The sequence below is a fragment of the Plecotus auritus genome (assembly GCF_963455305.1).
Source record: "Plecotus auritus genome assembly, chromosome: 3".
Lineage (NCBI taxonomy): Eukaryota > Metazoa > Chordata > Mammalia > Chiroptera > Vespertilionidae > Plecotus > Plecotus auritus.
This window is the reverse complement of record NC_137772.1, coordinates 171,295,409-171,321,635: the sequence shown is the minus strand read 5'-3', so window position 1 is coordinate 171,321,635 and position 26,227 is coordinate 171,295,409. Positions and strand designations below refer to the sequence as shown.

The window sequence follows — 26,227 nt, the reverse complement described above, 5'->3', positions numbered from 1 at the left end:
CACAACATTTTATTTTCTCAAAAATAAGTTCTTATAACTTTAGACATTTAATTACCACAACTATATAATTTCTCCCAATTTAATTTGCACTTTGAACTTTTAAAGCTGGCAAGTCAAATATATTTAGTATTTCCTAGATTAATAACACTTTACATTTTTAAGAAAAATACAAGACATAATCAATTAATAGATTCAATTCTGTCCTCTAGGTTTTTTATGAGGCAAATTTAAACTTTACTTTTTATTTGCCAGTAGCTCTGTAAAACCAGGTTTGGTTTATTCTAATGTAAATTACCACATTTTTCAAAGATGGTTCCTGGCAGGAAACTAGATTACCTGTCTGCTGGGGGAAGGGCGTCTACCCCTTCCTCCACTAACAAAGGGCGTAGCCAGTTACCTGGGCTACTTAGCTCTTTATAATTAATACATTATTTATCTATATTTCAACAATTTCTTTGAGATTCTAGAGTCAATTATAATTATTTTCAAGCATTCACTTTGGATAAATTCTATAACAGAGACAAATTTACTTATTTTCTTGAAGGCCTTAAAAGTTAACTTTGACCAAGGTTCATTAGCATTTTAAAAACTACTGTTGCTGGAATTAGCTTGAATTTCTTTCGAGAAGACTTTTTCACCATTTTTCTTAGGAAAAAAGAACCAGTTCTGGGTTTCTCATTTTCTATAGCTTTTGCAGAGAGATTCCAGCTGAAGACAATCTAAATGTCCGAAATCGGACCATGCGCGCATTCTGTCTTATAGCTAGGTTCTCTCCCCACAAGCACAGAAATTCCAGACACATTTCTAAATTTTTAAGACTTTTTCATGGCGAGAAAGGAAACTTTAAATTAGCATACTGGGAGAGTGGGCTTCCATATTGGATCTCCACGTGTCTCCCTTCCCCCATGTCCTGCTTACTTCAGGGGAAGTTTCAGCAACAGATCTGGCCGAATTTCTTTTCATGCCTAAAAGATAGACAGATCTTAAATTTTTTCTTTCTTTTTCGCTTTCCAAAGTAATAACTAGCACCCAATTTGGCCATGATTTGCATTTCCCTGCGAGTTCTTTTATAATTTTTAAAAGAAACCTTAAGTGATCTCATTGCGGGAGAGTGGATAGCCCTGCCCTCTCCTGCCACCTTTGAATTTCTCCACACCAGAGACGGTTTTAGCAGTGGAGTTTCATTTCTTATTACAGATTTTAAATTCCAAATACCAATTAAGATTTTAATTTGAACAAGAAGCCACATTATTTTATAACCTAATTCTTCCCCATTAGCCTGGCTGAAAAAGACGTTCCCACCCTACTTACAGTTCGCGACTCTGCAGCTAGTCCGTGGGCTTTGCATGCGATGAATTTCCCTCACCTTTTCTCGGTGAATTTCCCTCACCTTTTCTCGGTGAATTTCCCTCACCTTTTTCTGGTGAATTTCCACACCTTTTCTCGGTGTAATTTTTTTCCTTCCTTCGCTCTTAGGCGAAAAATACCTTCTCCTCCAGAAGTCCCTCGTTGAAGGCGCCAGATGTGGGAACCCCTTTCACATCCCGCATGGTTCAGGGTTCCAGTTCAGGGTTCAGGTTCTGGAGAAGGCCGCACACAAATGAAGAGAGAGACTAGAAAAGATTTAATTTGGAAATATTGGGGGGCCAGGCAGAAGCCCACCTCTAGTGGGAGGACTACTCCTTGCTCTGGCCTTGCAATCCCTTTTATTGAGACTATGGGATACGCCCATAACCTTTAGGCAGGAAATTCCAATAACAGAAATTTACATAGGAGTAACAGGTGGAGGAGTAACAGGTGGAGGCTGCTTCAACTACCAATGTCTCAACTAAACAATGAGTGATTAGCTCCAACCTTTCAGAGCATTTCCACATCTATTAGTGGGACAATGATCAGTTTCCGGCAGTTGTTGTTCACTCCTTTGTAGGAAGGAGGAAGGGCCACAGCCTCCCGACACCTGGCTTTGGGTGTAATGCAATATCACATGTTTGTATGACCCACAGCAAACATCTGACTACTCATAATGAAAAGTAATTATGGCCATGACTTATAGTTTCAACTCCAACATGTGAAGTGCTTGAAAGTTATCACTCCCAAATGTATGACCAAAAAGCTGGACAACTGTTAATGACTACTTTTCTCATACCCATTAGAGAAGTAATGATACAGGGAGAAACTGCTGCCCTGAAATGTGGACAGACTTGCTTCCAGGGAGTCACAGGTGAAATCTGCTTATTTGGCAATAGAAACCCCTGCAACAGTAATTGAGTATCAACGCTTAAATACTATGTTGAATGAACTCTAGAGCATGATTGTGGATAAAAATGAGACTGTAGGTATTTCTCTCTTTCTGTGTCCAGCGCAGCTACAGAGCGGGTCCAGCTCCTGAGTAGGGGCAGCAGGGGATTGAGAAATAATAGAAAGAGACAAGACTCAGAGATAGAAGGGAAAAGCTGGGACCGGGTGGGACCACTGTCCTCTTCTGATGGAGAGACAGGGACCCAGAGCCAATCCAGCAAGTTGATTTTATATCCCAAATACCAGGAAGTTTCACCAAAAGGTCAAGAAAAAAGGAGATTATTTGCATTCTTGAGTAGGCCCTGAGCATTCCTGGGGATAGGCTGGATTTAGATATCAAACCACTTCCCCACACCATGGGCTGAAATGAAGGTCAAGCTGAGAACACCCTTGCCCTTTTGGCAAGACATGTTCCCAGGGCGTGGCTTTGCTGACAATAATTAAGGAATGCCCATGTGCCTTCCCAGGCTCTGTCTACATCTCACCCTTTTTTTGTTTTTAAGCTACTATAATAAAAGTAAAATTTAAACATCAAGAACAAAGCTCTAATATTAAAACAATTGCAAACAATGCCAATGCAAAAACCAAACTACATACATGCTATCATTTTAAAACTTGAACGTCAAGAGCAAAACTCTGGCTTTTAAATAATAAGGAAACAATGCCAATGCAAAACAGCAATAAGAGAGAAAACAAAACTATAGACATGTTAACATTTTTAGCTACTAAATGAAAGAAAGTTTCTTTTGCTGCTGGTGTATATTTACTCTGAGTCCTCGGACTTGACTGCACAAGACTTTTCCGAAGACTGGCAGCTAACAGATGCTAGCATGAGCAGAGACATGGTTGAAGAAGCAGCTTCCACTCCCTGCTTTTCTACTTATCAGCTGCGCTTCAGTGGTTAACTTCTTCAGCTGACCCTATGTTGGCACCTCGGTCCCTTGCATAGCCTTCAGTTTTCTTCTTCTTCCGCTTTGCTGTCATTGGGCAACTCTCAGTCCTTTTGAGTGAAGGGACAAGGAGCTTGTCTGGGTCCATTGTGGTGACGGACGTAACACTCTGTCACCCAAATTGGCTGTGTTGCTCCTTCTGGAAAGATATAAAACACAAACTCTTCCCCACATTATTACTGAATCTGATAAAACTCTTGTCTGGTTTATGCTTCCTTCCACCTAGCTAACTCGGTGGAGGCTATTGTACAGGAGGCCTGATGGCTTTCTGGTGCTGTATGATCCTATGCATCACAATTCGAAAAATTTAAAGTACAAAGAGCATGACTGGGTTTGTTTTGAGGTGACACATAACATCCTTCTCCTCCTTTTCGTTTTAGTAATTGCATTTTACGAGTACAATTGGCTCTTTCCACTATTGAGTGACATCACTTTTGCCAAATTTGATTAGGTTTAAGTCCTCGGGAATTTACCCCTAACATTGGCACAGAGAGGTGGATAACACACTGAGGACATTGCTTCCAATAAAACATGGAAATTGTCATTCTCAAATAACATTATGAAGGCTGAAAAATAAATGAAAAGTTCCTCCGAATTAGTGTGCCCTATAGTAGCTTTTTCCTTAACTTTGTCCATACTTACAACATAAGCACTATCACTATAGGTTGATGGGCTCCTTAGCAAAATCTGTTAAGGCATAAATAAGAGCTTGTATTTCCACTGAAATATAAGGGGTTTGAAGGACCTTTGCTCCCCTGCTGCCATAGATCCACCTTTCCAGAACTGGATCCATCTGTAACAATGGTTAATGCCTGAGGTAATTTCAATTTTTGCACAGAAATATGACTGCTTTGGATTCATTGCATGTTAAGCAATTTTACTATGAGATGAACTATCAATAAAAAGTTTTTTTAATACTTCAGAAACCGTTTTTTTTTTGTCCAGTACAATTAAATTTTTATGAATATTCACTTATTTCAATTAGCCAATTTAAGTTAGTCTGAAATAAGGTTAATTTATTTATTAACTTAACTTTATTTGTCCTAGGTTATGGACAGTAAATGAAATTAAGTTTCTGCAATTAGTCTTTAACTTTACATAAAATTTATCAGGGATGCAAAGACACAAATTATTTACTTTAGTTTAAGAGGCCAAATATATTGACTTTCAATTACAGTTCTTAAGATGTTTGAAGAAAACTTTGCTTTATTTCCTTCCAAAATAATTTTCAGGCTACAGAGAGTTTCACTTAAGAATGTTTGTCTTTCTTTACACCAATAATAAGTACTGAGTCATACGTCTGAGTAGCCATATCACAAGCACTTTTAGGTTAAAGTTGACTACTAATTTACTGTCAGGTTTAATATTTTAACAACAATCTTAGTTTACACTGTAAATATCAGTGAAAGAGATTTTAAAATTTTTTAAATTTCTCCTTTTTATTAAAATTATAATTGTATTTATAAAGTATCCTCTTAGGCTTATTTGCATATACAGACGGATTATGGGAAGCCTTCAGTAACTTTCTTAGAAGACTTATTTAAGTTGCTTACAAAGACATTGGCTTATTCAAAGGAATGGGGTTGGCCTTTGTTATTTCAAGATGACGGCCTCCATGGGAGCAGCAAGCCATGAGGCAGCTGTCTAATCCATTCTTTTAAAAGACAGTCAAATTTATATTGCAGACAAACAAAAATCTCACTATTGTTTCTGGTCTTTATTAGAATTGTTTATAAAAATATTGGCTTTTCATTTAGCTGAAAACCTTGATTATAACTTAATAAGCTAATTTATTTAAGTAATTAAAGTAGGTATCTTCATTTAAAAAGCAAAGCAAATTTATTAAATGTTTACGTCTGATTCACAAGCTGCAAATGTTGCCCTAACTCTAGCTTAATTAAGAATGCAGGCAGCTATGGGCTTTTTGTCATTTTAAATTCTATTGTTGGATTTTAAGTAATATTTAGTTACTTCATTTTGCCCTTTTTAGAGGCCAAAACCTTCATAACATTTAATATATGGATATAAGAAAAATATATTGATTAATTTTTATTTGATAAAGCTTTCCATGTGATTTCAAGTATATTAGAACAGTTAATTTCAAAAATGTTTTTGTTTGTTTGTTTGTTTGTTTGTTTTTTAAGAAGAGAGAACAAATTTCTTGTATTACTCCGGGTTCCCTTGGCGCTCTCCAAGAATCAGCTCTTGGTTACAGCCTTGAAATTTTAACATGGAAAAAAACTACCAAATATATATAGATATGTATCCATATATGATTTAAAGATTATAATACTTTTTATAATTATCTTAAGATATCAATTAAACTCAAACTGGTTATTGCATTAAAAACCTTGGATGGGATCACAGAATTAATCCTTCTTTTTTAATTAGACCAATAAGTAACATATTTTGAATTCCTAATTATCAGAGAAACACAAAAATTATTTTCTCAAAATAAATTGCTATATTCTAGGCATTTAGTTACCACAATTATATAATTTCTCCCAATTCAATTTGCACTTTGAACTTTTAAAGCTGGCAAGTCAAACATTTAGCAGTTCCTAGATTAATAACCCTTTTATATTTTTAAGAAAAATACAAGACATAATCAATGAATAGCTTCAATTCTGTCCTCAAGTTTTTTCTCATGAGGAAGCAAACTCAGATTATTAAACAAGTTTTTATCATTTGGTTAACAGGCCCAGGCTAGCCGCTTGACCATGTAAATCGGCCATGATTTTCCTTTGCCCTGGGGAACTGAGTAGCAAGCCTGCAGGTATTCAAATGCAAACTTGTCCTAAAGAACAGCTACTGGCAGGAACTGGTCAACCTGTCCTGCTGGGGGAAGGGCAGCTAGCCTTCTTCCTCCATTAACAAAAGGAGTAGCCAGTTACCTGGGCTACTTAGATCTTTATAATTAATACATTATTTCAATAATTTATTTGAGATTCTAGAGTGAATTATAATTATTTTAAAGCATTTACTTTGGATAAATTCTATACCAGAGACAAATTTACTTATTTTCTTGAAGGCCTTAAAAGTTAACTTTGACCAAGGTTCATTAGCATTTTAAAAACTACTCTTTATTATGGAAATGTGAATCCTGTTGCTGGAATTAGCTTGAATTTCTTTCCAGAAGACTTTTCACCATATTTTCTTAGGGAAAAAACACACAGTACTGGTTTTTTCTTTTTCTGCAGCTTTTGCAGAGAGACTCCAGCTTAATACCCTATCTAATATGTCCAAAAAAGTGGACAGTTGCACGCATTTGTTTTTAAGCCAGGCTTCTCTCCCCATGAGCACAGAAATTCCAAACACATTTCTAAAATTTTAAGGCGAGAAGACATTTTTATGATGAGAAAGGAAACTTTAAATTGGCATACTGGGAGAGTGGGCATCCATATTGGATCGACACGTGTCTCCCTTCCCCCACCTCCTTCTTGCTTTGGAGGAAAATTCAGTGATGGTCTGGCATCTACTGTTTTTATTTTCATTATTATTTCAATTTTTATATATTTTTATTTTTTAAGTAAAGAAAAATATTTTTTAAGATAAAGAATCATTGGCAGTTGCTGAGAAATTCCTTTAATCCTTTCTACTTGGTTCAGCCTAATACAATTAGTTTGAGCCTCCAACAAAATGAAATATGAAGGCACTTTCGGCCAAGCGCCAGCATCCAGCCATAAAGGCTGGGCAGCTGCGAGCAAAGCCTTTCTTATCCCGCTCACAGGGATGCTTGTCCCGCTCTGCCTCAAACTCTAGCTCCTGCTCATAATTACGAGATAAATCTTTATCAGTTGGGCTTTTGTCTGTGGTCGCAGGAGCGACACGTGGAAGTGGAGGAGGCGCAGATGGTATTCTTAGAGATTCGCAGCCCTCCACTGCAGGCTGTAAGGCCGTGGCCACATCCTGCTTAGACATTCTTAAACTCTCCTGTGCTGGACCAAGGCCATCACGGATTAAAGTAGGAATAGGAATCTTCTCTGGACCTTCTGCTGTGTATCGATCACACAACTGCTTTCTGACCTTTTCCCTCATTTCATCAACAAAACTTAAGAAATCAAGAATCTGACTACGCTTAACAGAGAGGATAGTTTTAAACATTTGAGAGTAGAAATCTCTTTCCTGAGACCCTGAATTACCCATATTTTACACCCAGTTAATACAACTTTCAACAATCTGCTCCTTACCTTACTTCTTAAAATCTGTGGCGCGTGCAGTTCTTGGAGCAATATCCTTACCTGACTTTTACTTTTGTGAGTACCCCTGTACTCAGTCCCTGTTCGGGCGCCAAATGTAGGTATTTCTTTCCACATCCAGCGCGGCTACAGAGCGGGTCCAGTTCCTGAATAGGGGTGGCTGGGGATTGAGAAATAAAAGAAATAGACAAGACACAGAGATAGAAGGGAAAAGCTGGGACCGGGTGGGACCACCATCCTCTTCTGATGGAGAGACAGGGACCCAGAGCCAATCCAGCAAGTTGATTTTATATCCCAAATACCAGGAAGTTTCACCAAAAGGTCAAGACAAAAGAAGATTATTTGCATTCTTGAGTAGGCCCTGAGCATTCCTGGTGCTAGGCTGGATTTAGATATCAAAACCACTTCCCCACACATGGGCTGAAATGAAGGTCAAGCTGACAACACCCTTGCCCTTTTGGCAAGGTGTGTTCCCCTTGGCTTTGCTGATGCCACTGGGTTCAGCTGACAATAATTAAGGAATGCCCATGTGCCTTCCCAGGGGCTGTCTACAGAGAGACACTCCTAGAGCCACAATATTAAGGGGGACCCAACCATTTTATGAGCTTTACCTCAAGAAAACTGCTCAATATTCTCATGGTGAGTCTTTGGGGGGAAAAAACAAACACAAAACAAAACAAAAACCAACAACAATCCTTGTGCTTTTTAGCAAGAGAAGTGAAGAGTAATCACTGTGAAGTATACCTGGAGCCTTCTCCATAGCAAAGGACCATTGTCCAGAGGAAAAGAATTTGCCAGTGTCTGTGGACAAAGGGCATCCACTCATTCTGTTCTCTCACCTAATAGGGGGTGGAGCATAGTCAATGGGTGCCATGCCTTCAAGGAACTAGATTGAGCATGCTGCAGGCAGGGAAATGAGTAGAGGCAGTGAGAGAAAAAGATAAACCACTGGAGAAATGCTTTTGAAAGTCAGAGCCCAGGGACAAAGGCTCACTAAAAGGTCAGTATTTAATTGGAAGATCAAAAATGTTCTTTTATTATAGGAGAAAAATGTTCCTCATCTTCCTCCATTACTAGTCATGGGGGGGGGTTTCTTGGGGTACTGCTGGAAGAGCATTTCTGGAGGATGCGATAAGATAAAGCTTTATTTTTGTGGAATGATACCCCTGAGTTTCCAAAGTCCCATTTCCCTTAGTCCAATCATAGAAGAAGTATCGCTGGGGTTTCAGTAAAGCTACAATCAGAGCCAGTCTCCAGCGCTTCCTTCATATGTTGGAGCTGGGCCCATTCAGCATCAGGCTAGTTACATTAGTCCATGTGTGTGGCTTCCCATGGCATGTGCCATGTGAGCGGATGCAGAGAAGCAGGAGCAAAAGAGCCCCACAAGCCCAGAGTCACATGAGTCCCAAGAGATCCAGAGAGTTAACTCCTTTGTTTAGGGGATTATGTGACCCAATCCTCATGCCTTTGCAAGCCATTCCCTTTGGCAACTCTCTCTGTCCCCAGGTACAATTGACAGCAAGCACATTCCAGGTGTCCCCCCAGCTTTCCTAGCATCCGTCTGTCTTCCTTTGTCCAGTTGCCTTCCCCAATGTTTGGCAGGGACATGCCTGCCTATAATGTCTGGCCTTTTCTCTGCTCCTTTCCTGTTATTAATAACTTGCTAATTACAATAGTATCACTCTGGCTCCCTCACACATTACCACCTCACCAACAGAGGATCCAGGATAAAGCAGTGAATTATAGTTGAAAGGTTGTAAGACTCAGGCTCACTCCAGAGAAGGAGTTCTTACAAAAATACTGAGTCAAAAGGGAAAGAAAAAGACAGTAGAGGACGTAGAAGCCTCTGGTACGTATAGCTACAGAAAACATTAAACACAGCTCAAGTCCTAGAGATAATAACATAAACCCTCACACTCGAAGGCCTATTTATCTCCATTCCTATGGTGACACAGAATGTCCAGCTTTCCTCAAAAAGTACAAGTGCTAGGAGCAGAAATAGAAGAGTGGAGATTGACTATAATTACAAGAAATATTAATCATGCTCTGTGAAATATTAATTAGGCTCTGTTAACTCTATTTGTTCTGTTCTGATTAGAGATAGCACATTCTAACCTGGCTGGGAGTTGAACGTCCCTGGACATGGGAGTTAACCTCCTTTCCCAAGAACTGCCTATCATCATGGAAAGAGTAACAACATTGTTGTTTAAACAATCTGGTCCTAGGGGTGCCTTCCCTTTGTAACCCTTTACCCCCCAATTCGTATTGCCTGTAACCATTATACCTTGTCTGCTTCCCCGTGCCTGTAATTCCCATTTTCCCATGTAACCTTTGTCCTTCTACCCAGTATAAGCAGTTGCCTAATGGGGGTGGAGCAGAGCAGATTTTTGTGGACAATCTGCTGCTCTCTCATTCTGCCAGCATTATTGGAAAAAACACTCATATATGATTCAACCCTGGCTCTGCTTAATTTGATCAAGTCAAGTGGTTGTCCAGTTTCATTTTCTGGTGATTCTGTGAGACCACAAGCAGGGAGACTCCTTTGGGTGAATAGCAGGGATCCCATTTGCTGCTTGCACTTGGGGTTCCTGGATCGGAGGCCTGGAATCTTTTATTCACAGCTTCTAGGAATTTTCCTGTTTTTGGGTCGCAGCTAAAGCCTCAGTCATCCCTATCATCTCACCTAAGACCTAAGTTGAATCGTGTGTTCTATAATTCTGTAACGAGGGGCATCTGTTGTATGTTGCTTCCCCATCTGATGTGAGTCTGATCAATTCCTGGTTGCCAGTGGCCTCTCAATGTCCTTGCCTGGTCTCTGCATTCAATCCTGATGAGCCTAGGATGGAGACAGGGCCCTGCATGGCCAAGGGCATTCTTTTAAGCGTGTTTAGAGAATTATAAAATAACTAGTGGCCTGGGTGCATGAAATTAGTGCATGGGGGGTGTCCCTCAGCCCGGCCTGCACCCTCTCCAATCTGGGACTTCCCCCTTGCAATCCAGGACCACTGGTTCTGAATCACTCACCTGCCTCCTTGGGTGAGAGATCCTGGGAACATGGTATCAGGAAAAGGGCCTCTGGTCCACAGATGGGAGTGCCCAAGTCCTGCTGGAGTCAAACGCCAAGGCAGCAGGCCACCTGGGCAGAAGGCTAATGACCTCGCCACACCCTCCTTGCCCCACCCTGCCCACTACCCACCTGGCGTTCGGTCCAGCCTTCAGTCGTTTTGGACATTACGGACCCTGGCTCATTATACATATATATAGTGCACTTAGATTGAGGTACAATATTTTCCGCCAGGCTAAATTGTCTATTCTCACATTTTATTACTAACTAACATAAACTTTACTTTTTCTTTCTGGTCTTTATCTGGGATTTCAAGACACAAATGTGTGGTAGGTCACACATATGTTAGGGAAATGTACTAGTATACTGCATTCTCTGGAGACATAGTATAAACTATTTTTTTTTTAATTATATGTTCAAGTAATTTAGTGCCTGGGGAGAATACTTCTATAACAACATATAAATTGGTTTGCTTAGGGAAATTGGTTTCCTTTAGGAAATCCACATGAGAATTCTTTGTAATCTAGATAATTTTCCTTTAGAGTACAGAAAGCATAAATACTACATGGGATCAAGTGTTGATTAATCTGTAATACTTAGAAAATTCAACACATAATGGGAAATTTCAATTCACTAGCCTAAAAATCTGTAATAAAATAGTTAATCAAACTCTTTCCAAAGTAGGGGCTAAAAAAAATCATAGATTGTAGAATAGAGTGAAATTCATTTAAAAAAATGGAACATTGGCATGTTCTGTTCAGCTGATGATAAGAGATCTAAATATTGAAACAGAGACTTTTTGTCAGAATAAATCTGTGGGTATATCTTATTTTAAAAAGTGAGTTTTTAACTGTTTTTGGTAGACTCGAAAAGATGAAAACAATATTTCTCAAAAGTAATGGCAATGTTTCCGGTTAGGTATATTTTATCTCACATTTGTTCTATTTTCACCTTTAACCTTGTTTCCCCAACCTTTTAAATTTTAACATAGGGAAAATGGTGAAGAAGACAAATGAAATATAATGAATGTTTAGTATTGAAATCCTTTTTCTTTTTGAAATCTATCTAATATTGACAGTATCTAATACAAAGAAATATTCATAGGCCTGACTTCTAATGGTTTTATTTTGTCAATTTTGTTGTTGTTTATGTTACAGTGTATGTTGGGAGATAGTTGGTGTGCACAATTGTTGAAGTTGGACGAAGAAATGATTTGAAGTGATAAAATTCATTCTTATTTGGGTGATTTAAATATAACTTTTCTACAGTGTTGCCATTATGGTAAGTTGTGTAAATGAGGAAAATTTTGTAACAGGCAGCTTCACAATTATCTGCATGTGGAAGTTATGTCCAGGGAGAAAGGCTAGTTTGTTTTCACTCATAAATCTCTACATGTTAAACATACATGATTTTGATAATAAATCTCTAATAATTTCCTTTAATGAAATCATGCATGTAGTCTTCACTTTATCTCTGTTCAGGCTGTTTCCTCTGTAAGGAATGAATACCTTCTCTCATTTTTTTATATTCTAAGACCTAACTTTAAATCTAACTTTCTTCCTGTGAACTCATCAAGATATTATTGGAACCAATGTTTATTTGCCCTTAAAAGTTTATTTTTATTACTATATATATGGCTTTTTAATGATAACACATGTTTTAAATAAGTTAGAAATAATAATTTTTGTATTCTTAAACAGAAAAATATTATTTTATCATAAGACCTTAATCATTTTATGTGTTAGATGAAGATACTGAGGAAAGAAATTTTCCTTAGAGATATTGTTAAGCTTTTTTATTTTAAAGAAATAAGCTATTATCTGGTCCATAGTATTTTGTACAAAATTTGTACTTCTAAGGAGACTACTTAGGAAATCTTAATGCTGATGTCCAACTTAATAGCTGTGCAAACCTGAACAATCTGTCTCAATATATGTTTCATGTTGTTTCTTTACCTGTGTTTACCAAACATTTGAATATTCTTATGATAAGAAAATATATACCTCTTAAAATTTGTGTTACACTATTCTGTGATTTTTTTCTGTGTTTGAAATTTACCAAATAATTCTCTTTCAGGCTATGATGATCTCAAAACTGTTTATGTTTCAGTCTGTATTTTAGACAAAGAACAAAAAGGTAAGTATAAGAAAGGCAGCAGATGGAGAGAAGTTGCATTGGTAAATAGTTCCTCTTTACAATTTTTACTTACTAATTTACATATTTTTAATCTTATTTTTACTTTTCACCTCAAATTCACTATCCTATCTCTCAAAAACCCTTCTTCCCTCTCTAGGCTTCCATAAAACTTTATCTTTGCTCTCTTATCTTTCTCTTTATTCCTTTCATCTCATATGATTTAATGAATCCATATTTATATGCTTATCTCTGCTTCTTTTTTAAATGAAAATTTAAAAATTGTTTTAAGAGAAAGAAACTTTGATTTGTTGTTCCTCTTATTTATGCATTCCTTGGTTGATTCTTCTATATGCCCTGACTGGGAACTGAACCCTCAACCTTGGTGTATTAGGGTAACACTTTAACCAACTGACCTACACAACATGGGCTATTTCTCTCAGCTTTTATATTACTTATTCTCACAAATTAGCAGTTTTTTTTCTTACACAGACTGACATTACCAGACTGTTCTTGCTGATTTTGTTTTGGGGTACAAATTGGTAAGTGCTGGTTTGCAACAGAGATTGAGGGGATGGACATACTATTGAGAACCGAATTTTTCCCCCCAATACCTCCTAATCACTTACCTGGAATTGGATATCATTAACCATGAAAATAAATGGGACAAGAATCAGGCATTTGAATTTGCTTAGTTGAGTAAATTGTAAATGTATACTAGCCTTATTTATTGATGTTGCCTAGGTTTGTGGTACATGTGTGTGGGTGGCAAATTATGAGCTTGTAGTGACATCATTTTGGTTCTAGGATGAAAACTTCTTTATTCAGACAGGAAATGGCATGCCATCCTGACCCTTGAATATTAACAAGAGGAAAAAAAAACAAATTTTCCTATGCTTTGAAAATCTCTCTAATCCCTCTAATTTACCCACATAAAAACAATCAACAATTACTATTGCTATATAGGTTATTCTCTAGTACAATTTCAAACTACAGTTTTAACTACTTTTTTTCCCTGCCAACACCCATTTTTAAAACATAAAAGAGCAATGTATTTTTCTATCTGAAACATCACTTTGCTAACTTTACTTTCGACACTAGTTGTCATGGTTATTTTGCCATTGGGACCATCATTTTCTTCTTTGTCCCTATTCAGATATAGCAAGTATAGTAATGGGAAATAATACAGCAGTAACAGTGTTTATCCTAGCAGGTTTGACTGATGACTCACAATGGAAAGTTGTGTTATTCATCTTCCTGCTTCTCATTTATATGCTAAGCATCACTGGCAATCTGATCATCATCACACTCACCCTGGTGGATATTCACCTCAAGACCCCCATGTATTTTTTCCTTCGGAATTTTTCCTTCTTAGAAATTTCCTATACTAGTACCTGCATTCCTAAATTTTTGGTTACTATGGCAACAGGGGACAAAGCCATTTCCTATAATTGTTGTGCCACTCAGTTGTTTTTTGCCTTCCTTTTTGGAGCATCTGAATTTTACTTGCTGGCAGCTATGTCCTATGACCGCTATGTTGCCATCTGTAAGCCCCTGCATTACACAGTCATCATGAGCAATAAAATCTGCACACAGCTTGTCCTCAGTTGTTGGCTTGCTGGATTTTTGGTCATCTTTCCACCACTCATCTTAGGCCTGGACCTTGACTTCTGTGCCTCCAATATTATTGAGCATTTCTACTGTGATTCTATTCCTCTTATGCAGATCTCCTGCACAGACACACGGATTATTGATATGATGGGACTCATCTCTGCTTTGGTGACACTTGTGATCACATTGATAATGGTGATAATATCATATGCCTTTATTGCCTTGACCATTTTAAAATTCCCTTCAACTAGTCAGAGGAAAAAAGCTTTTTCGACATGTTCTTCTCACATGATTGTGATATCCCTTTCTTATGGCAGCTGTATTTTCATGTATGTTAATTCATCAGTCAAACAAAAGATATCTTTTTCCAAGGGAATTTCCGTGCTCAATACTTCAGTTGCGCCACTTTTGAACCCTTTCATCTACACTTTACGGAACCAACAAGTGAAAAAAGCCTTCATGAGTATGATCCACAGGGTTATTTTTTTCTCAAAGAAATGAATGTCCTATTGCACTCTCTATACAAAAGAAATGAACAAAGGAGCCCCTAATAATAACAGTATATCTAATAGTATCTTTCAGTTCATAGTTTCTCCTTTTTCCCTTTTTTTTCTAGGATGTTTACCTTTATCTCTTTGAAGCTTTATTTTCACAGAAATCATTGTTCTACATTAATTTTCTTTATTTTCTTCAATAGAGATATTTTTTTCTGACCTCATTTTCTTTTCCTATGGATATGTAAAAGAAATTGAACTACATTTTTAATCTGTCTTTTTCTATCTTTCAATTCTAATTAGTTAAGACAATGAAATAATATTTAATTTGAATTATGTTTAATGTAGCATGCAATGCAAAGTTTGTTACTGTACTTTATTTATGATCATTGGTAACTTATTTAAAACTAATATTCATTTACATTTTCTGTAATACTACTGATTTATTGGTGCACTTTCAATTTGAAATAATTAAAAGGAAACTGTAACAGATTTGCAAAAGTGTTGATGCTCATCTTTGAAAATGTTTGTTTATTAAAAATATGAATGTTGTTTTAAAGTACATTTTATAAAACTAGTTATTTATAAGAAATATTTGAAAAATAGCAAAGAAATGAAATAAAAGATAGGTAGGAAGAAAACTGCATATAGTATATAGTTGACTAGACAATTATATAAGTTTATGTAGCATTTGTAGAATGAACAGGATCTTAAATATATTTGGATCATAGATATGATTTCAGGGAAAATGGTTACTTAAAACAATTTATTATATTTTTCTTGATAATGTTGTTTGTATATCCATTTTGATAAAGTTGATTTAATAATCCTAAAACATTATCAAACTTTCAGAGAAAAACATGTATGTATAATTTTGAGCCAATCTAATAAAAATAAAACCTGAGTTTCTCTTACTATTCTGATTAATTTTGATTCTGTTATATCTCCATCAGGATGAGTTTGCTTATCACATCTCAGGTAAACCACTAATTCATGACTGAGCTGTTCTGAAATGCTTTACTTAATAGATATTTAAATGTCTGCCCTCTATCAGTTATTTACCATAGAGGATGTTTTGTGACTTTTAATAAGGATCACCAATATTTTTTAAGGTGAAATCATCTTGGCATGTGATTAGAGTCTGTAAAACGTACAGTTAATTCTCCCATAAATGTAAGTTCTAGGCATAAATGTGGTTTATTTCTGAATATCTCAAATGTAAGTTCCTGTGTTTTAGAATATATTTATCATCTGTAGTGCTCTCTTTTTCCCAACATGGCATAATCACTATAATCAGATTGTCTAAAAAAGCTCTAATTTTAAGTTAGTCAGTCATAATTTGAAATATTTAGTTATGCATGTTTTCTTTTCTTATTTAATTTACTAGAATTTTTTATTATTCATGATATTATTTACTAAACATTGAAGTAGGGTTTCCATTGTGATCAAAATACTTGAAATATTCCATTCCTAATAAATATATTTTCTTGTTTGTTTTGTAATCTGAATTTGAAAAGTATCATCCTTGCCTACATTTAGCTGTTATTCCCTTCATCATCTTTTACTTCACATTCTCTTCACAGCCATCTTTTACTGGTTTATAAGCCACCAATTCAGTAACCTCTTTTAAACACTGCCTTTCCAGATTAGTCATCTTTTTACTGTCATAGTAATGAATATCAGCATTACTTAGAACAATTAATCACTGCCTTTATAGTTAGTATAATTTATTTGTTTGGATTAAATGAAATATTATTGTGTGGTTTTCTGTGATTATATGGAAGATGCTTTTTGTTTTGTTTTTTTAATCCTCACCCAAGGTTATTTTTCCATTGATTTCTTTGAAAGAGTGGAAGGGAGGGGTGTGTGGGGGAAGACAGAGAGAGAAAAACATCAATGTGAGAGAGACACATTGATTGGTTGCCTCTCCCTGAATGCACCCCGACCAGGGCTGGGGATCAACTTGCAACCCAGGTATGTGACATTGGCCAGAATCAGACCCAGAACACTTCAGTCCAGGGGCCCATGCTCTGTCCACTGAGCCAAACTGGCTAGGGCTGGAGGTTTCTCTCTCTCTCTCTCTCTCTCTCTCACTCTCTCTCTCTCTCTCTCTCCCTCTCTCTCTCTCTCCCTCTATCCTTATTCCTATCCATACCCCTTCCTCTTCCTCTACCTCTACTTCTACCTCTACCTCTACCTCTACCTCTACCTCTACCTCTACCTCTACCTCTATCTCTATCTCTATCTCTATCTCTATCTCTACCTCAACCTCTATCTCTATCATCTATCTCTATCTCTATATCTATCTCTATCTCTATCTCTATCTCTCTTTTTTTTTGCTGACTCCCCCATGCTTGATTCCTAAATATTAGAATCCCCAATGCTCTTCTCTTTATTATCTTTGCGGTTTCCCTAATGATGGATCACATCTAATTCCAATAGTGTGTGTGTGTGTGTGTGTGTGTAAAATGGCTGAAAATCTTCTGAAAGTATTGAGAAATGGCAAAATGTAAGTTAAAGAAACTCAGATAACACAAGAAGAGGAAAACACCCTTTAGGCACAACCATTTAAAGCTGAAAAAATAACAAGGCAAAAAGAAAATCTTGAAGGCATTCAAGGGGAAAAACATATTTACTACATATAAACATGAATAACAATTAGTTCTGACTTCTCATCAGAAGCAATACAAGCAAAAAAGGTATGTAGTCACAACCTAGAATTCTACATTCAGAGATGAAAGAGGAGTGAAAACTCAGATAGATGAAAACTGAGGAATGTATTATCAACAAACCTACCTTACAAGAAATGTTAAAGGATTTCCTACTGACAGAAACAAAATATTTTAAATAAAATAATTAAATTTTCTCCATGAAATGAAGAGCTTCAAAACTGGAGTAAGAGGAAGTAAAATATAATATTTTTTTCTCATTTTAATTGCTCTGAAAGAAAAGTGACCAAGGCAATGATGGTAATGTTTATTGTAAAGGAAAACAGAATTGATAATCTTATTTATTGTTTTGGTCAAGTTGTCTGCCTGTACCTGTGTGCCAGAGCAAATCAAGTCCTATTTGTGGGAATAAGCCATCACCCAGGGACTTTAACCCTTGTATAGTTTTGAGTATACAGTACAAAAGTCACAAGCATACCAAGGGAGTTTCCAATGACAAAAACCCATGAAAATAACAGAAATAAAAAGAGACTCAAAAGATCTACATGTATTTAGCACAGTCCATAAAAATAATTAGAGCATTATTTTCATAGAAGAGCTATAGATTAGTGATCTAAAATAATTGGTATTGAGAATTCAAGAAATATTCATACAATAATTGACAGCAGAAGAGGGGATTATGTACTGGAAAAATGGTTAGGAGAAATATCCAGAATTATTTTTATAAAAAGTGCACAGAATATATATTCTTTACTATGAGACTTAGCAAAATAAAATTAGTCCTAGGAAACAAAGAACAGAGAAACATAGGACAAAAGCTTCCGTTAAAAAGATAATTATTAAGAATTTTTAAAACCAATTAAATATATCAGAACACATATGTAATAACACAAAATGAAAAATCTAGAATTCAATATTCAAATAAAATATTTATAATAAAATAAAGATGTGTAGCTCAAAAGTGTGTTGTAAACAGTTCTGTCATTAAAGAAAAATATCAGTTAGAAGGCAGCACAGAGATGCAAGAAGGGTAATTGTAAAAATTAGATAAAGTAAATGAATATTGATTTAATAATATTGGTATAAGAAGATAATAGGTTCAGGACGACTTTGAGATATGTAGAATTGAAATGCACAACAACAATAACATAAGTGGTAAGAAGAGATAAATTAAGCTAAAATATTCTAAGGTTTTAATAATCTGAAAATTAAGGTAAGATTGTATGCTGTTATCTCTAGGTTAATGTCTGAAAAATAATTAAATATAACAAAGCAATCAATAGAGGTAAAATGGAATAATAAAATAAAAGTTTGTTACCCCAAGTAAAGGCACTTGAAAGTGAATATAAGGAACAAAAACAGGTCAATCAAATGGATAAAAGGTAATAAGAAGGTAGATATCAGTAATTATATTGAATTTGCATGGATGAAACATTTTTCAAACTAATTTTCATTTCAATTATAAATTTATATGATGATTAAGTTATTTTATTTTTTTTAAACAGAGAATAAATGGCTTATTTTTCCATAAGCATGGACAAGTTTAATATATTCCATGCATGTTTTGGACTCCTTTACAAATATTGATTCATTTGATCTGGTTTTCATCATCATTTTACAAATGAAACTGAGGCACAGAGGCACCCATCACTCCCAGAATCACACACGAGATAGCAGGGCCAGGGTCTGCCCTGAGCACTCCAGCTGCAGAGTTCCTGCTCCTCCAGCACCTGCTGCCCCCATCATGTCCCTGCAGACATGCTCTTCCTGGCACAGGACCTTCTGGAAGGTCACACTGACCCTGTTGATAGTGTGTTTTTATTTTTTATTGTTTAAAGTATTAACAAATAGTAATACGTATGTCTCCTTTTCCCCATTGACCTCCCCCTAGACTCTCCGACCCCCTGGCAATGCCCTCATCCCTTTAGTGTTTATGTCCATTGGTTTGCTTATATGCATGCAAACAAGTCCTTTGGTTTTAATATAAAAAAACAGAATAGAAAATTATGTAACATGAACATATTAACCATAAAACATAAGTTCTAGCTACACTAATGGCAGATACAGTAGACTTTACTGAAAAAGGCATTAACATTGATAAAATGGGACCTTTCATAAACAGAGCTAATCCATAAGAAATATCACTATCTGAAATAAGCATACAGTGCCTGTATTAATTAGAGTGCTCCAGAGAACTAGAACCAATATGAAATTTATGATAAGGAATTGCCCCACTTGATGACGGAGGCTAAGAAATCCCACAATCTGCTATGCAAGCTGAAGACCCAGGAAAGTATTGATATAACTCTGAGAACCAGGGAACTGATGGTGTAAGTCCCAGTTGAGGGCAGGAACAGAGAGCAAATACCACCCCACCCCTCTGCCGTTTTGTTCTATTTGGGTTTTTCAGGGATTGGATGACACCCACCCGCATTTGGGTCAGGGCAATCTGTTTTACTCAGGCACAGAATCAAATGCTAATCACATCTGGGGACACTCTCACAGAAATAATATATAATGTACATGTCCTATACCCTAGTCAAATTGATACATAAAATTAACCATCTCAAGTCTAGACCATGTCAATTTGACAATCATAAATATTTTCTTAAAGCTTACTTAGTCTCCAATTAAAGACAATAACAAAGTTATAATTTCATATAACATCATAATCAATCCTGCATACAATAAAAACGCACTAACCCCAGCTAGCTCAGTGCATTTCTTCTAAGTGTTTGGGACACAAGTAATCTTAATAAAAAACACCTTAATTATCCTAAGTGTCAGCTTAATTATATACATGTTCAGATTTATCTACACTAATAAAAGAGAAAGATGCAAATTGACCGTACCTCGGCTATGCCCACCAGCCAATCAGGAGTGAGTGTGCAAATTAACCTGAAAAGATGGCAGCAGCCCACCCCCCAGTTGCTCTGAGCCTGTGGGAGTTCGGAGAAGTCCTGTGCCAGCACCTGAGCATGGTTGCAGCCACGGAGACCAAAAAATCCACCTGCCTCGTGATCCCAGGCCTCAGCCAGCTGGAGAAGCCTCCCACCCCACGTCCACCCACCCCATGTCCTGAGGGAGACAGAAAAACTGGGCCCCAGCACCGGAGGTTGGGAAGGCCTGGGAGAAGAAGACGGTGCCTGCCACATGGTCCCGGGCTGCAGCCAGCTGCAGAAGCTTCATATCCGCCTGTCCCACATCCTGGGGGAGACGGAGAAACCGGGCCCCAGCGCCTGAGTCTGGGTGTGGCCTGGGAGATAAAGAAGCTGCCTGCCCTGTGATCCCAGGCCGCAGCCAGCCGGAGAAGTCTCCCACACTGCATCGTAGGGAAGATGGAGAAGCCGCCCGCCTGTGGTCCAGGCGCCAGCACCTGTGGCTGGCTATAGCCTGGTAGATGGAGAAGCCGCCCACCCCGCAGTCCCGGGCACCAGTACCTGAGGCTGGCTGTGGCCCAGGAGATGGAGATGCCACCCACCCCGCAGTCCCGGGGGCCAGCACTTGCGGCTGCAGCCCAGGCGAAGCCACCTGCCCACCATCCCCTGTGGCTGCAGCCGGCCTGGGCGCCTATGGCTGACCAGAGGGAGGGAAGCCCGGATCCTGGGTGCCTGTGGTCAGCTGAAGGAGGGAATCCTGGGTCCTGGGTGTGGGTCCGAGGCAGAGGTGGTTAGGGGCAATCAAGCCAGTAGGGGAGCAGTTAGGGAATATCAGGCTGGCAGGCAGAAGGAATTAGGAGTAATCAGGCAGGCAGGAGAACGGTTAGGAGCCAGCAGTTCTGGACTGTGAGAGGGATGTCCGACTGCCAGTTATCCCCTGAGGGGTCCCAGATCGGAGAGGGTGCAGGCTGGGCTGAAGGACACCCTACCCCGCCCCCATGCACAAATTTCGTGCACCAGGCCTCTAGTCCTATATAATAAAAGGCTAATATGCAAATTGATCAAACAGCAAAACAACCAGTCGCTATGACACACACTGACCACCAGGGGACAGACACTCAATGCAGGAACTGCCCCTGATGGTCAGTGTGCTCCCACATGGGGAGCACTCCTTAGCCAGAAGCCGGGCTCATGGCTAGCAAGCACAGTGGTGGTAACGGGAGTCTCTCCTGCCTCCGAGGCAGTGCTAAGGACCCCTCAGGAGATGTCTGACTGCCGGCTAAGCTGGCAGGCAGACATCCCCCAAGGGGTCCCAGACTGCGAGAGGGCGCAGGCTGGGCTGAGGGGAACCCTCCCCCAACCACACACACCCCAGTGCATGAATGTTGTGCACTGGGTCTCTAGTTATACTATATCCAAATGCAGTCATGTGTCGCTACAGGCAGGATACATTGTGAAAATGCGTTACATGATTTCACCAATGTGTGAACATCATAGAATGCACTTATACAAACCCTGATAGTATAGCCTATGACACACTTAGGATATATGGTACAGTCTACTGCTCCTCAACTACAAATTTGTACAGTATGTTACTGAATCCATAGGCAATTGTAGCATAATAGTAATTTTTTATGTATTAGACATCTAAACATAGAAAAAGTACAGTAAACATACAGCATACAAAATAAAACATGGAACACCTGTATACGGCACTTAGTCTGAATGGAGCTTGCAGGACTGGAAGTTGCTCTGAGTGAGTCAGTGAGTGAGTGAGGTGTGAATGTGAAGGCCTGGGACATTACTGTACACTGCTGCAGACTTTCTGAACATTGTACACTTAGGCCACACTAAATTTATAAAAATTCTTTTTCTTTCTTTAGTAATAAATTAACCTATCTGTAATAGATTCAATAATAAAAATGTATTTTAAAATAATAAATTAATCTTAGCATATTGTAATGTTTTTAATTTATAACCTTTTTATTTTTAAAAAGGTTGTAAGCCAAAAATACACTATGAACATCCCTCTGTATTAATGAAAAACTTTTAGTGTTGTTCATTTTTAAAATTTTATTAAATGTATTGGGGTAATATTGATTAATAGAATTATGAGTTTCAAGTGTACAATTCTATGACACATCACATGTATATTGCATTGTGTGTTCACTACTCAAAGACAAGTCTCCTCCTGTCACCATATATTTGAACACCTTTACCCTCTTCTTACCTCCGTACCACCATTTCCCGCTGGTAACCACCACATTGTTGTCTCTGTCTATGGTTTTTGTTTTTTGTTTGTTCCTTTGTTGCTTTCAGTTTTATATTTCACACATGAGTGAAATCATATGGTTTTTTACTTTTTCCATCTGACTTATTTCTCTTAGCATGTTCATGTCAAGATCCATCCATTTTGTCACTTATAAGCCACCTGCCCACCATCCCCTGCAGCTGCAGCTGGCCTGGGCACCTATGGCTGACCAGAGGGAGGGAAGCCCGGATCCTGGGTGCAGTATTTCATCTTGTCTGATGGCTAAGTAGTATTTCATTGTACATAAAAAATGCAGTCAGCTTTATTAACAAAAATATATTCAGTCCACACATAGTCTAAATAAAGCATTGCAAACACATGTATGACCATTTCTTAAAATACACATGACAAGCATTCAAGCATTCCTGTTCTCCTGATGCAGTGATCTGAAAGCAGTGCTTTTCTATGATTTTTAAGACAGAGCTGCATTATTTGGTAAACATGGATATTCAATAATTTTATGCATTTAGGGATGAGTTGCCCATACTTTCTAAGATATTTCTAAAGACTTCTTTATTCTAACCACATCAGACATTATTCATGACTTCTATCTGTAACTACTATGAAGATACATCAGGATTTTAATGAACTGCAACCTTATTTTTCTTAAAATGTAAAATGTTCCTCTATCTTACATTAATGCAAGGAACAATGCTCGGAATATCTACTTCATGGTGACTTACATTAACATCTTAAATCAACCACAAACAGCATATCCATTTAGATTTTCTTCATACGTTGCACATCACATTTCCCTTAATCTTCAAAGGAATAGATGTGAGTAAACTCCCCAACCCCCAATACACAAAGGCTGTCAGATCTTTGAGGCAGCAACAATCAACCCCGTGATTTCACAAATGCACGAGGGATAAAGATGTAGCATCAAGTGATTTCATAGTAAAATCACATTAATATATTCTTTTAAAATAATCCCAAATAGTGTCAATATACAAAGGATACATTGTAATTACACCTGTCCAGACATCTGCCTTCCTAATACTTTGAAGCATACTAAAAATTATTATCTAAGTTTTAAAACTTTGGATTATCCTCTATGTATTCTAATTTAGCATAATATCTGAAAGTGTTATTGGCTTAACTACTTTTTAATGTAAATTCTCCAACATTTCAGATTTTATTTTCAATTAAATATTTCCCCACATTTTAAAAAAACCTTTAAAGTCACTTCACAGCAAGAATTCTATGAGGTTTTTCAAAGTATATATTTTGGACAAAGGTCTTTTGTCGTGTATTATGAGTGTAGAATTTCCCCCCAATATGCATTCTCTGATATTGAGTGAGGCTACAGGTCCAGCTATAGGTTTCCCATATTTTTTACACTTACAAAGTTTCCCTCCATTATGAATATTCATGTGTCGAGTAAACTGAATGATGAATAAAGGCTTTTCCACATTTTCTATATTTGTAAGGCTTTGTTTTTTCTGGTATGAATTCTTCCATGTTGAGTAAGATGTGAATTCTGATTAAAGACTTTGACACATTCTTCACATTTATAAGGCTTCTCTCCAGTATGGATTTTTCTTTTATCTACTGAGACTGGATAATTGAGTAAAGACTTCCACACACTGGTTAAATTTGTAAGCATCTTCCCCGGTATGAATATTATCATAATCACCAAGATTTAAAGATCGAAGTCATATTCACTACCTTTGTTTGTCTTCTCTGCACTATGACTATTCTGATGTATACTAATACATTTGAACTTTGACTAAAGACTTCCCACATTTATAATGGCTCTCTGAAAATGAGTTCTCAGACATTTATTAGGATTTGACCCTTAAAGCTTTTCCAAAATTCATTGACTTGATTACTTCTCTCTCCATTACACATAGTATGGTAATCCTATCTAATAAAAGAGTAATATGCAAATTAACCATCACTCCATGACAAAAATGGCGGTGCCCATAGACACAAGATGGCAGTGCCTAGTCCTCTCAGGCCCGCCGGAGTCCCCCAGTCCCAGGGAGGGCTGCCGCTGAGAGCAGGCAGTGTGAGGCCCAGGCCGTGGGCCTGTGAGGCGCCAGCACTACCTACCCCCTCCCCGCCCTCAGTGATCAGCTCCCATCCGCAGCCGGGGGGTGTAGGCCTGGGAGGCAGCCATGCCCCTCAGAGCTATCCCCTCCCAGTGGCAGCCTGGGGTGTCAGCCCCCATGGAGTGATTCCCCCCCACACACACCTATAGTCTTTGAACTTCCCTTGCCTCCAGCTGAGTGATTGGAGATGGGGGGTGATATCTGGGCGATGCTGCCCAGCAAACCTCTCCCATTGGGTAGAAACTTCTGACCAGGTTAGGGAGGTAAATGGGTTTTGTTTAAAATATTTAGAAACCGCAAAGGAAATGTCTGAGGTAGTACATCAGAAGTAACTTACAACTAATTTCGGAAGGCAAACGGGGACATTGCAGTTACATTACTGGAGAGTACCCTGAGGTCCGGAGGTTGGCTCCTGCAAGGGCGGTGGTGGATTCTCCCCACTCTGGTTCTTCAGCACCTCGGGCAGGGCTTGAGCACCCAGGAAGGCCTTTTCCCCTACAGTTTTCACCAAGGCAGGGAGATTTTGTAGACATGAATAAGAAGTGCCCACGCACAAGTCCTGAAGACGCCAGGGCCGGCAGCAATGACAAACAAACCGGGAAAAGAACAAAACCAGAAACACCACCGATCCCAACATAGATCATCGTTTTCTTCAGATGACAGTGTGTTTCCCTCTTCTTCGTCTTCTGGAAGCAAGACAGATTCAAGTACTGATGATTCTACCCAGGGAAAAGTTAAGAGAAAGAGAGGACAGAAAAGGAATAAAAGGAAAAAAGAAAGAAAGGACAAAAGATGAAACATCAAGAAAAAGAAAGAGAAGGAAAAAAGGAAGAAACAACCACATGATATCACCTTTCCAAGGTCTCATAAAATTCCCGTTTAAGGAGTTTATTTTATGACACTTTTAGTTTGGGTTTACATTTTTACTGGTTTGTCGACCACAGCAGGTACACTGTCCAATATGTTAAAGAAAAAACCCTATCTAGTAAAGAGAGAATATGCAGGGGAGGGCATTTGGGTGTGACCAGGCTGTCAGGGGAGGGCAGTTGGGGATGATCAGGCCAGCAGGGGAACAGTTAGGCATTGATCAGGCTGGCAGGGGAGTGGTTAGGGGGTGATCAGGCTGGCAGGCCAGAAGCAGTTAGGGGCAATCAGGCAGGTAGGCGAGCAGTTGGGAGCCAGCAGTCCCAGATTGTGAAAGGATGTCTGACAGCCTGTTTAGGCCCAATCTGTATGTGGGGTCGGGCCTAAACAGTCAGTTGGACATCCCCCGAGGGGTCCCAGATTGGAGACGGTGCAGGTTGGGCTGAGGGACACCCTCCCCAGTGCATGAATTTTGTGCACCGGGCCTCTAGTAATTGATAAAAGTAAGGCCATTAATTTCATTTATGGGGACTTTAATTTCATTAAATGTGTACATTTATTACCAAATAACTATTCTATAATACCTATTGAATCATGATGGTGGTATAAAGACCATCCCAAGTTTATAAAAATTATAGGAGGGCATTTTTCTCAGTAAAAGAATAAAGAATCCCTTGTTAATAGATTCTCAAATGGATCAC

General features: G+C 38.1%; 2 protein-coding genes across 2 annotated transcripts in view; both read left to right on the top strand.

Moving 5' to 3' along the window:
• Nucleotides 1–26,227, top strand: part of LOC308244235 (olfactory receptor 6C68-like) — a gene marked incomplete at both ends in the record, with an annotated part of 109,921 nt that overhangs the window by 19,110 nt on the left and 64,584 nt on the right. The window lies entirely within an intron of this gene.
• Nucleotides 13,818–14,756, top strand: LOC308245265 (olfactory receptor 6C75-like; the record flags this gene model as incomplete). The annotated part of the gene is made up of 1 exon (XM_080662224.1): nucleotides 13,818–14,756. The coding sequence occupies one exon, from the start codon at nucleotides 13,818–13,820 to the stop codon at nucleotides 14,754–14,756; it is 939 nt and encodes a 312-aa protein (XP_080518350.1).